The following is a 13,188-nucleotide window of genomic DNA, read 5'->3' as shown; positions in this document are numbered from 1 at the left end:
CCAATATATAAAAGATAATTAATATCTTTTGAAATATAAAAGATATTATTAATTAGTATCATCTGAAATATAAAAGATATTCTTCATAACAATATCTAATAAAAAGAAATACTTACAAATTCTTATATTTCACGTAATACTCCTCAACATCAACTGTTTCATCTTTTTCCACTTCATCAGCATCACTTCCATCTTTTTCCACCTGTTGGAAAAAACAAAATTATTCACTATAATTATTACATAAGGTAATTGTTTGAAAACACACATTAATAATCATTTTGTTAACAGTTAGATGAATAATTTAACAGAAGTACTGTAATTTTCTTAACTAGCAAATAATCCGCAGCAGTACTTTAGGAATTGCGCAAACATAATATCTGCAGTATAATTTTAACACTTGCATGTCTACTTATCATTTTAGAGTGAGTCTCAGGAATGATTGTGAGCCCAATTCAAAATTCCAGAAAATTTCTTGAGTAAAAAAAAAAAAAAACAGTTTAAATTGAAAAAAATTTAAACAAGGTTTCCCCCCCCTTTTTCTCAATCTTTCTTAGTTCACGTAAAATATATTTAAAAGTTTACACACATTATACCATTTACACATACCTATGATAACCTGGAGAAGTAATTGAAATTTATAAATAGTGTTTCTTTCTTGAGTTTATGATTATAATAACTAGAGCTCGGATTTTGATGACCTAAAAAATCTCAATTAATGCCCTTAAAAAGTGCAAAAAATGCCCTTACAAACTGCAAAAAATGCCCTTAAAATGCGAAAATTGCGCTAAAAATGTCTTATGACATGACTTAAATAGAAGTAAAAGTATTGAACTAAAACAATGTTTTACACTTTAAAATTATTATGAGTCATTTCTAAAAATATAAAGCAATGCAATACTTGTTCTACGTTCATTAAAGTTTGAAAAATAGGTTTTATATCCTAAAATAACAAAAAAAAGGAAAATATATTGAATCCAAAACATTTTCATTTTGTATAGAAACTTAAATGAATATAACAACTTCCATCTCATAATATTACTAAATATCAGAATTACAGTGGATTATTAAATTTTTTTTAATATTTTGAAATGTAAACGAGCGTCTCTTGTCTGAAAGCAAATTTTTATAGCAGAAGCTTCTTTCAACGTCTACTGATGTTATTGGTGCGTACTTGAAAAGGACGGTCACACTTACTGACAATTCTTCTTCAATTTGAAAAGATGTTGCTTCACCTTTTAATACCCTAGAGATTTTCTTCATTGTTTGAAAACCAGTGTAATAATAAAAAATTATAAAAAATAATAAAAATTAGAAAAAAATTAACAAAAAATTATAAAAAATAGAAAAAAATTAACAAAAAATTAAAAATAATAAAAATTAGAAAAAAATTAACAAAAAATTTAAAAAATGCCAAATACGCCCCAAAATTTAAAGAAAATGCCCTATAAATCTCAAAAAATGTTCTAAAGGCCAAAAAATGTCCAAAAATGCAAATGTCATCAAAATCCGGGCCTTAATAATAACTATTAACTGTTAAAAAATTAATATTAATCTTAAATATAAATCTTATAAAGTATCTGGCTCTCCCTTTCAAACAAATAAAATAAACTGTGTTTTTAAGTTCCACTTTTGAAAATTTGATTACCGTAAACTTTTGTGATCAATGATTTTTTTAAACGTTTGGACCTTCGATCTCCAGAAACTTCCGGATCACGGTTAGCGAAAAATCCGGAAATATGGATTTTTTTTCCGGTGCACAATCAGCCCTGGAGTCTAAAATACTGAATCGGAGTGGGTTCCCTCATTTCATCCAATTAAAAAAATAATTGCAATTACGACATTGTTAATCAAGGTGATTTTTCCTATAAAATCATTTAATTAAAGGTACTGAAAATCTTTAACAATAAATCAAGAACTCACCAAATACTTTCTCAGCATCCAATTTAAAAGAATTGTCATTAAATCTCCTTTAATGTCTTTCAATTTCCTTTTTGAAAAAATTCATTCTTATGTAAAATAATTGTGTTCTCTTTTTATTTCTTAGAGAAAATTTAATATATATATTTTATGGTTACCATAAATGTCTTCTCAGATAACTTGTTCATTTTTTTGTTAATAAATAAATTAAACTTTAGATTAAAAGAAAAGAGGACATTCATCAAACAAAATTATCTGTAAGATAATTTTATTTGATGAATGTCCTCTTTGATGTCCATTCTTTTATATATATATATATATATATATATATATATATATATATATATATATATATATATATATATATATATATATATATATATATATATATATATATATATATATATATATATATATATATATATATATATATAAATATTAGGGGGACCGGAAAGTAATGTTTTGGAGCATAAAATAATCGCTTGTCTTAAAAACCACTTCATTTTTTCATTCCATTTTTGATGCAGCATAGAAAGGTTGTTGCTAACAAGGGTGAATGCATTATAGATAAAAAATATTCTTGATAACAAATATGAAATGCATCGAAACGACATTACTTTTTGGTCCCTCTAATATAAACACAATACGGAAAAAATAAATCTGATAAAAAATACTGTACCGGTTTCTTCACTGTTCTAACAGCTAATATCTTCTCAACTACCATATAATCTTCATTGTGATTATCCTAAAGAAATTAATAAACCAGTAGCTAATTAGAAATAATCTTTAAAAAGGAGAAATAAGCACAAGAATTAAACTAGAAAAGTTAAATTAAAATGAACAATCAAAAACTACAAAAATTAAATAAATAAATAAAAATTATAAGGTCTCTATTAATGAACAGTGCGAAAAAAAGAATGGAAATAACTTTTAAGCCAATGATTTGCATTCTAAGACTCAATCTTAATGGTTCAAGGTGATGACTCAAACATACTAATTAAAGTCTTTACTTTTAAAATTTTATTTCAGGGGAATTATTTCACCAATTTCGCTCACATTTTGCATTTCGTTATTTAAAATTACATTCTTTAAAATGTAAAGATTTTATAGATCACAATTCAAAATTTTTCGACTATCATTGAACAATAGTAACTAAACGTTATTTCTGCACAAAATCATTGATTAAATGAATTTTATAATTTTGTGATAAATTTTTCAATTCTCAAGCTACCGTGAAATACACAAAAGGTACATTGGGGAATATAAGCTCCGTACCGTTCTCCCGACCAAACGATTAGGACCCTATTTCCCAGATTGAGGGCAATCTCAATATTTTGGGCGTCACAATAACTGAAAAAAAGCTATGTTTTTTTTCTTCATTTGTATAACTGATTTTATAATTTAAAATATCGTCTGCACCATTTAATTAAATTATTGCAGGCTACCCCTTTGAACCATTAAGATTAAGTCCTAGAACATGAAGATCAAAATATTAGATTTTTAAAATTATAAACAAAGATCAAATTAAATCAAAAGTTATTTAGGGTGGTCCGTTTTCATTTTTGCTCACTGTATACACCTGCTAACATTGGAGAATTGAAATAAAGGAGATTTTACAAGCAACATTTTTTAGGCTAGGAGTAAAGCTTTGATACATCATGAGAAATTCATAGTTGAGAATAATATAAGCACTTACATTCAGGAGTAAGAAATATGTATATGAATGTTAATCTAAAGATTTTTTTCAAACCATTATTCATAATTACTTAAACTATTAACACTCAATATACCACAGTACTGGCAATAGCACCATCTGTTGAAAAATAAGAGAATTTTTGCCATAAGCGTATATTTCATTGCCGAAAATAATTTTTTTGAAATTTCTTCAAAATATACGGAGAAATTTGAAAATACAGTTTATAGTGAACACGGTTTATAGTGAACACCCGGATATAGAGAATGAAATGTTTGGTCCCGTGCCTTGCTATACATGGATAATGTTATTTTTTGTGGATATAGTGAACCAAAAAAGAGAAGAAATTGCATATAGTCTTCAACTAATATTTTTTGTAATAAATTTGAAATTTCTACTTCAAAAAAAAATACATATACCGATTTTCAAAACCATCTATAGTGGGGAATGTGAATTTTTTTCTTGTTAACTTCTTTTATCTCACTTTCCCATCCCTAAACAAACAAAGCAGATGTTTCCAACCCAGGTTGGATCAATATGCATTTTCTGTCAGAGGGAATGAGCAATTATTCATTATTTGTCAAAGGGTTGGACACTAATATGTGTTGATAAGGCCCTCATTTCAACTTCTTTTTGCTCTCAGTTCAGTTTAAAAAATCATGCAAACAAGTGTCTCAAATTTAACTATGGCGAACAATAAACGTAAAGTGTTCTCCATTGATGATAAAATGGGCATAATCAGAAAAATTAAAAATTGATGCAATCAAGCTGATATTTGCAGAGAATATAAACTATCCAAATCTGCAGTTTGTAACATATGGAAAAAATAGGCAATTAATAATTTCTGCTCGTGAAAAAAAATTTAGATGGCAGAAAAAAGTTGAGAAAAGCAGATCACAAGGATGTTGAAGTATTACTGAAGTAGTTCACCAATCGAAGTATCTGGACAAATGTCGATGAATTTGCGAAGTGATTTTATGAGACTACTTTTGTGTGCTTGAATGGCAGGTTAGACAGGTTTAAAAAGCGGAACGACAGAAATTCAGGAAAAATTATCTGAGAGTCGGGAATTTTTTCGATATCTGATGTCGAGGATTGCTCATCAGCTAAAGATTACTAATTTTTTTTTGTACGCAGGACAAAGAGTAATGAGAAATAACAAATTTTTTGCTACTACATAATATTTTTCAGTCATTTAGTTGAATAATGTGTAATAAAAGGGAGGAGTTTGGGAACCATTAGTTAAATTGCCTGCGTAACGGATATAGTGAACTCCCGGTTACAGTGAACAGAAATTTCGGTCCCTTGAAGGTTCAACTGTATATATCAACTACAGTGTAAAGTCGCGTATCCGGAATCGGTGGGACTTCCAGAAGTCCGTATAATAGATTTTTCCGTATAATACACCCCCAAGGTAAACAAAGCTTAAAATGATTTAATAAACGATCTGAATCTAAGAAGCAAAAAATAATAAACACTATTTTTAAGGGGGATAATGTTTTAGCATTAAAATATCTAATCAATCAAATATGAAATATTAAAAAAAAATATTATTGCTGAAAATATGGAAAACGAAAAAAATTTAACAGTTACGAAAATATTAATCCGCCATTTTGAACAAGAACGATTCAAGCAGGAAGGGGAAATTCTGGAACAAAGCTTAAAATGATCTAAATCTAAGAAGCAAAAAATAAATAAACATTATTTTTAAGGGGAATAATGTTTTAGTATTAGAATATCTAATCAATAAAATATGAAATATTAGAAAAAAAATATTATTGCTTAAAATATAGAAAACTAAAAAAAATTGACATATGAAAATAATAATCCGCCATTTTTAACTAGAATGATTCAAGCAAGAAAGGGAAATTCCCGTCATTCATTAAGGTGGGTAGATGGAGGAGAAAAATTCATTTCCTCCTTATCTGTGAAAGAAAATAAGTGTAAAGAGGAGATCATTTAAGTTGAGGGTGGGGAAGTAACAAATTACTGTTTTCTCTCCAATCATTGGCTATCAATCAAGCATAAAGGCGGGACATGCTGACCGGGTTCTCTTTATTTTTTCTTTTATGACTGTAAGAATCTGCTAAAGAAAGAATGTTACCCCCTTTCCCCCCGCCTCCTAAATATTACATGGTATGGGGAAGAGCGAATGTTTTGTTTCTCAAGGACATGTATCATTTTAGACCTATTCAAATTTTCCATTCTGACTCCCCCCCACCTTAACGCTTGCCATGTTTACCCTTTTCCACAGTATTTCTTCTTTCAATAAAAAGGTTCCAGGAAATGCCTCTTTTACTAGACACCTGCATGGGAAAGGAGGGGGAGAGGGGACTCAGTTGTGGTCTTTTGAAAACAAATCTCCCTCTTTTTCCTACATTCCAAGGGAGGAGCGTCTGGTGATTTATGGGTTCGATGCATAAATCAGAGGTTCAGTGCAAGCTAGAAAAAGAGAAAATGTGTCAAAAGATCTTTTTTTTTTTTTTAAGGAAAGGGGAAGATGGAGATGTTTGTTTATTTTGATTGTTAAAAAGTGTTCCGGAAATCGACCCTTCCGGGAAAGGGACATCTGAATATGGGACGTTACACTGTATATATAAGGTTGACTGTATATGTGTAAACAGAAGATAGTAGTAAAATACAGAAGTCTTCATTAAAAAACAAGAGACTTGGCAGGTTTGAGTATAAAAAAAAAAGAGAATCGCTGTGCAACTTTTTATCCAATAATCCCATAGTACACCAAAAAAAATCATTAGGAAGTTTATTTTTTTTAACGCACTGTACAAGCTTTATATAATATTTTGATGCTATAATTTTGTTGAGTAAAGGGAATTGTTGTTTACATACCACAACAACTTGAACCAATTTGCCATCTTGTCTTTGTCCAAAATCCATCTCTATTGTTTCATCATCCGATAAATGCAGTTCAATGTCATCTGTGTACTTTTTCCTTTCGGTGTTTCGGGCAGATCGTCGTTTCTAGTTTAAAATAAATTTAAAATGCATTAAAAATACTTTCAAGGTATAACTTATTCCTGAAATAGTTCTTATCCAAAAAAACTTTTAACATCAAAAGTTAAATAAACAAGGATATTAATTATAATAAACCTAACCCAATCAATGTAGGGTAGAAAATTATCTTAAGACATGAGCAGTGAAAATATCTAACACCTAAAACTAATTTTGTTATTCTAGCTAAAGTGATAAATAAAAACATTTTATATTAACGATATGTAATAATATTTAAAACAGCATTCTGTTAAATATCTAATAGATAGCATTTTATTGAATACATAATTTATGACACACTTGCAGAGTATCTACTGCATTTCAGATTTTCAAATTCATGACTAATTCCTAGATTTTTTCATGACTTCACGAAGTTACTATTTTCTCTAACAAAAACACAACAAGAAATTTTAAAAAAAAAATTATAATAACATAAATTGAAATAATAGGTATAACCAAAACTGTTATACTCTGCATCGTCATATTTAAAGATTTCAAATTTTAAAAAAAAAGAGTAAAGAAAGAGTTGAAGCAATAATATAGCTGAAAAAAATACAAAACAAATAATTTTTTTCTGCAGAATTATATTACTAAGATACTTTTTGTTTTGTGATTATACCATTTTAAATTAATGTCACTTGAGAATTGTTTTTTCATCATTTATCTCTTCTTTTTTTTATTGTCATTTCTATAGTGATTTTCCCTGTGGCAGAATTTTATATCAAATATACATGTTACTAATTTACAGTAACAGAAGCGTCAACTTTGAAAAAAAATTTCTGATCAAATAAATTTTTTTTAATTTAATATGTAATTTTTTTTATTTTAACATTTTGGACGATATTCCCACATTTTGTAGGGGAATAACACACTATTTTCTATTTCGAATATTGTAATTCATTATCACTTTAAAAAATTAAATGAAAAATTGTAAATTCCTTAGCAGTAACTACCGAAAAAAAATCCAACAACAAAATCATGCGAATCGGACTCTTCAAAAAGTAGTAACTAAAAGCATGTTTTCATTTCGAGATTCAGTTGTTGTAATAAATAATATTGTATTGAAAATATTGGATTTAAAAGCTATGTGGAAACCAATAGTAATAACTGCATAAAAAATAGAATGAAAATTTCTGCAGCTAAGAAAACCAATTTTTCTTTATTTCATTACTCTTCATTTTTCATTATTCTGAAATTAAAAAAGAAAAATTAGAAGCATTTTTTCCCACTCGGATGCGCGAGAAAGGCATCTTTTGAATACAATTCTGAAGAAAAGATAAAATCTTTCGAAAATTTCAGCAGAAAAGAAAACCAAAATTTTTTACTCCCCAAAGGAAAACTCTTTCTGCAAGAACTCAGTAACGTTCTGCGACAATGTCGCCGTTGCTGCCACGGGGGCGATTTTAAACCGAATTTTAATATGAATGTTAGATTTTTTTACAAATCACTAGTTCAGTACCAACATTTTTTTTAAATAGTTGACTTTTAATGTATCAGGGTGTGTAGCCAAATTATTCAACTAAAATAAGCACCTATTAAGCACTCAAATATTTTTAAGCACTTTAAAAAAATATCATAATTAGGCAGGGTTGGAAAGTTTTTGACAATTGACAGTTTTATCTCGTTTTAACCGCCATGTCAAACAAAAAACTTTTGGCATTGTTTTTGACAATTGTCAAAAATTCTGAAATTTTGAAACATGACAAACGAACGCCCTTTTCATACGCTACGGACGCATAATACGCTGCAATAGATTGGTGTTGAATTAATTGTGAAAACATTGAATAGAACAATGTGAACTGCGTCTTTTTGTATAATTCGTAGCGAAAATCTACATGGTAAAAGAAAAATCTAATTTTGAAAAAGGGAAAATTAAGCACTTTTTAAAAACACCCAATGAACAAAACACATTTAAGGGCTTTCAAAAAATGCAAATCGAAAATAAGCACCTTTTAAAAAAGTTACACACCCTGTGTATGAAATATGTTGCCAATTTTTTTTTAATTAGTAGCTTTAATTGCCAGTAGAGATCCTGCATACCAGCCAACAATTCAGAAGTTCATTAAGCGGTACTAAAATAACTAAAAAATTATCTTCCAGTGGCCACCATATACATTTTCCAGTTTTGCCCTTTAATACTATGAAAACTTAAGTATGTAAAGTGGTAATAATTATATTACATTTTTAAATAAATGATAGAGTCTTATTCCCTCCCAGTTTCAGAATCGCAGTCACACAGCAACATTGTCGCAAAACCTTTGGGAAGTAAAGAATTTAGCTTTTCTTTCCTGCAAAAATTTTCGAAAGATTTTATCTTTTCCCTAGAATTACATTCAAAAGATGCCTTTCTCGTTCATCGGTGTGGGAAAAAAAAAAATGCTTATGATTTTTCTTTTCTCATTTGGGAATAATGAAGTAAAAAAATGGTTATCATTTTCATAGAAATTTTCGTTCTATTTTTTCATGCAGTTATTACTACTAATTTACACATAGCTTTTAAAATCCGATATTTTTAATACGATATTATTTATTACGACAACCGAATCTCGAAATGAAAACACTAATTTAGTGAACCCTTTTGAAGAGTCCAATTCACGCGATTTCGCCGTCAATCTCTTTTTTCAGTAGTTACTGCTAAGGATTTCCAGATTTTTGAATTTTTTCAATGTGATGATGAATTAGGAAATGTGAAGGAAATAATTAGTGTGTTATCTTCTTACAAAATGTAAGAATATCGCCCATAGTACTAGAATAAAAAGAATATTACGTATTCAATTAGAGAATTAATTTTTTTATTTAATTTATTGAAGTTAATGCTTCTGTTACTTTAAACTAGTAATCTAGTTTAAATATAGTTTACTAGTTAAAACTAGTTTAAATATCTTGAAGAAAGATATTTGTATTAGAAAGGTATGTTGCAGAAAGCTCGAAAAAATTCTGCCACAGGGGTTTTATTCAGCACAGTGTTAAAACTTTTTATTGACTCACAAAATAACCTATCCTTTTCAAGTTCTAGAAAGAATCAAGAGAATGGAAATGAAAGAAACATCATGAAAACTACTTACTGTTACACCATTATCCTCAACAGGAGAAGGAGGTGGTGTTTTTTCAATATCAGAATTGTCGGATACTGTAAGAGGTTTCTTCTTTTTCTTTTTACTTGTAAATTTTAAAGCAATTCTGCAATAAAAAAAAAGAAAGAAAATTGTTTAACACTCCTTCCAAATAAAATTTAAAAAATGCATAAAATATTATTAAATTTCTGTCTGTTCACTTTAATTTGATTAATATCACGAAGAAGAAAAACATTAACCACGGTTTTATTTCAAATATTTTTCAAACAAGCAATTCTGGAATACATACTAAAGCAAATACACAAAAAGATTCACAGCTCAAATCATAATTTAACTTATTTTGTATTTTAGAACATGCAAAATTAATTGCAAGAATGAAAATAATTTTCAACTTGAATATATTAAAAGAGCCATTTAAACCCAGTCCCCTCAATATTATTGCACCTACCATATTTTCATTTTATTTTACCGAATTAAGGATAATTAAATCCCAAGAATGAAGCTTACCATGTACAAAGGAAACATAAGATTTGTTTTATATCTTTCTTTTTTTTAAATATTTCATTGAATATCAAAAATTCTTTTTCTATTATTTTTTTGTGTAAATATTAAACTTTTCTAACTTTAAAAACAATAAAAAATAAGAACAAAAAAGTTATACACATACGTTTTTTTATTAAAACAAAATAAAAATCAGATGAGTAGTTAGGTATGATGGTCAAGGTTGGAAAATAAGCATTACTCTGTTAGTATTAAGTAGACTAGTAAATATTAGTAGTATAAGTATACTAGTATTGTTAATTAAAATAAATGGATTATGATTGTGAAAAAAAGTAAGTTATTCAATTCTTTCAAATTCAAACCTAGAAAGAAATAAAACACACACAAAACAAGAATATTAACACCAAATCTTCAAAATCGGAGCAAAATATTTTATTAGATAGTCAGGAACATCAGGAGCCCTATATGTTATCTCATTTAAATAAATTATTTAAAAAAAATATTCAATTTGCATAAATAAATAATTGGAAATCAGTCTTTCAAAAATTGAAGTTTATATAAAATGGAATTAAAAACTAAACCTCACATAATTAAACCAAACTTTTTCATTAAATAAACCTATGCTATTTTCTTTGGGCGTAACACATGTTCAAATTGAAATGCCGTTTGGGACCCCAGTTTCAAACCAATACTTATAAAGACAGGGGTCTGTCTAGGTTTTTTAGAGAGGTACCTATTTTGTGAAAATTTAGACATAATTTGTGAAAATTAAAAGTTACATTAAAAAATCAACACAAGAATATGTAAGAAATTATTTTCAAAAATGGTCACTACAAATAAAAATCATTTATGACTGGTAAATTTTTACATATTTTAACCTAAAACCTAAGTGAACAGATGAAGCCTCAGCCATCCAAAAACCAGATGACCTCTCACTGAAATAAATCAACCAACCTTCCCTGGGAATTTTTACTGACCAACTGGAGCTAAGGATTAAATTGTGTTCTCCAATCTTCTTCCCAATAGGCATTTAGCTTTCCTTATGAAGTACGAACAGCCTTAATCGAAATATCTGTTAATTATAGCTTCATTATTACTATACATGTTAGTTTATATTTGCAACATTTAATTATTGCTGTAATTTAAATAACAAGTAATATTTAATATATGAAATGAAACTATTAGCATTAAATTAATAATATTTGTAAACAGTAAAATTACTATTCAAACTTTTTTTGCTTAAAATTGAACTCTGAAACCCTCAGAAAATACATTAAAACACGTAGGCTGTATTGTTGACCAAAATGAATTTTAACTAGCATATAATCTGTTCTTAATTTTTTTTTTTTTTTTTTTTTAAAAATTCTGAATTAGGAGGTCAGTAGTTATACTACTGTTAAGCTTGAATTGAATTCTAGAATTGGGGAAATTGAATTCGGGGATTTTATTATGTTCTTACTTACCTTAGTCTCTCAGTAAAAGTGCAAATAAATTATAAGTATTGAAATTAAAGAAACACATACTTAGGTAATTTCTTTTTAGGGGTAGACTTTTTAGGCTCTTTAGGTGTGCCATCTTTTGATGATTTGGGTGATTTTGATTTAGGCTTTTTTTCTTTCACTTCCTTTTCCGCATCCACATTTTCTTTAGCCTCTTCGTCAATCGGGGCATTATCAGACCCCTGTGCATCAGCCGCTGGAGGTTTATCCCCCTCAGCATTTTCAAGACTATTGTTGTTGCCATCATTTGGAACACCTTCACTACCTTCAGCAGTTTTTGGTTGCTTAGGTTTTTTCTCCGGCTTTTTCCTGGGTTTTTTAGGTTTCGGTTCTTTAGGCTCCCCATCGTTTTCTTTTGTTTTTCTTTTTCTGGGCTTTTTAGGTTTCGTTTCACTGGTTTCAGCCAAAGCTGGGATATTTTCTGCATCGGGTAAAGGCAGTGGTACAACTTGTGGTGGAATAGTGGAAGGTAAACCTTCAGTTGATTCTTGAGTTGGCTAAAGAGAATAAATATTTAAAACAGAAATTTTAACATTTTTAGAAAGGAAAAAATAACTTGTGAGAATTCAGTAGAAGAAAATATAACAATAACAAACCTAATTTTTATAATAATAAAAATTTACTTCCTTCTCAGTAGACCTGCGGGTTAATATTACAGTATTAGATAAAGAGACATTGCCCAGTATTCCCTACACTGATGCTTTTTCCAAATCGGACATTATTGATAAAAGTAAAATTTTAGTTTCATAAAACATTATTTGTTAAATTGGAAAACTATTTTACCTTTTTTATATATATATATATATAAAGAAAGAAAGCAAAATAAAAAAACTCTTCTTTCTTCCTAATTTACATCGATTCTGACATACTATAAATACTTAATTTAAAGAGCATCAGTCATAGTATACAACCCCTAAGCATTATATACAATGTACTGGTAAAGTATTTAATTTTCATATTTCAAGCTTCTTCAAATAACATGGTGATTTATATACATAATAAAAACTTTATTTTTTCCTGCTTACTTGTGCTTAATAATAATATTTCATTTACAGGGTCAAGTGTATGCTGTGCAATGGCTCACACGTTTCTGCCAGGTCATTATCCCAGCTGTAAATGGTGATAACAAAAATTTAATACCCTTCTTATTAAAGAAAGCAGAAAAATATGAGCCTATTTATTTCACCCAGAAATTGCATCTAATTATTAAAAATTATGCAATAAATTAAATTACAAAATACTGGTTCATCATTGTATGCAATGCCGAGGCAATGCAAGAAATGTTTAATAATTTCCTACTATACCAATCAATTTCCGGAAATGTGAAAAATATAGTTGTTGGCGCCTCTTTCGGCTTTGGCTTCGTTTATCTTTTCATTTGGCGAAAAGAAGAGCTCTTGTTGTTTTTGTTTTTGATATCGTCGGACGTCTTCAAATGGCGTCATTCATCGTTTGTTAATAAATTGTTAAATAGTTATCGTTTGTACTTAATCAA

At 28.4% G+C, this 13,188-nt stretch overlaps 1 protein-coding gene across 19 annotated transcripts in view; it reads right to left on the bottom strand.

Annotated features, from left to right (window-relative positions):
* kis (chromodomain helicase DNA binding protein kismet) overlaps positions 1-13,188 on the bottom strand; it is a 111,819-nt gene that overhangs the window by 76,798 nt on the left and 21,833 nt on the right. For all 19 annotated transcript variants that reach the window (XM_043052600.3, XM_043052602.3, XM_043052604.3 and 16 more), the window contains exons 5-9: positions 11,718-12,190; positions 9,685-9,799; positions 6,458-6,589; positions 2,597-2,662; positions 117-202 (exon numbers count right to left, since the gene is read on the bottom strand). In XM_043052600.3, coding sequence (XP_042908534.2) covers positions 117-202; positions 2,597-2,662; positions 6,458-6,589; positions 9,685-9,799; positions 11,718-12,190 — 872 coding nt within the window. The remainder of the gene's footprint in view (positions 1-116; positions 203-2,596; positions 2,663-6,457; positions 6,590-9,684; positions 9,800-11,717; positions 12,191-13,188) is intronic.

This window comes from Parasteatoda tepidariorum, chromosome 1 (assembly GCF_982258835.1).
Source record: "Parasteatoda tepidariorum strain Cologne lab strain chromosome 1, Ptep-v5.0, whole genome shotgun sequence".
Classification (NCBI taxonomy): domain Eukaryota; kingdom Metazoa; phylum Arthropoda; class Arachnida; order Araneae; family Theridiidae; genus Parasteatoda; species Parasteatoda tepidariorum.
Note: the sequence above shows the minus strand (reverse complement) of the source record. Positions and strands in the feature narration are given on the sequence as shown.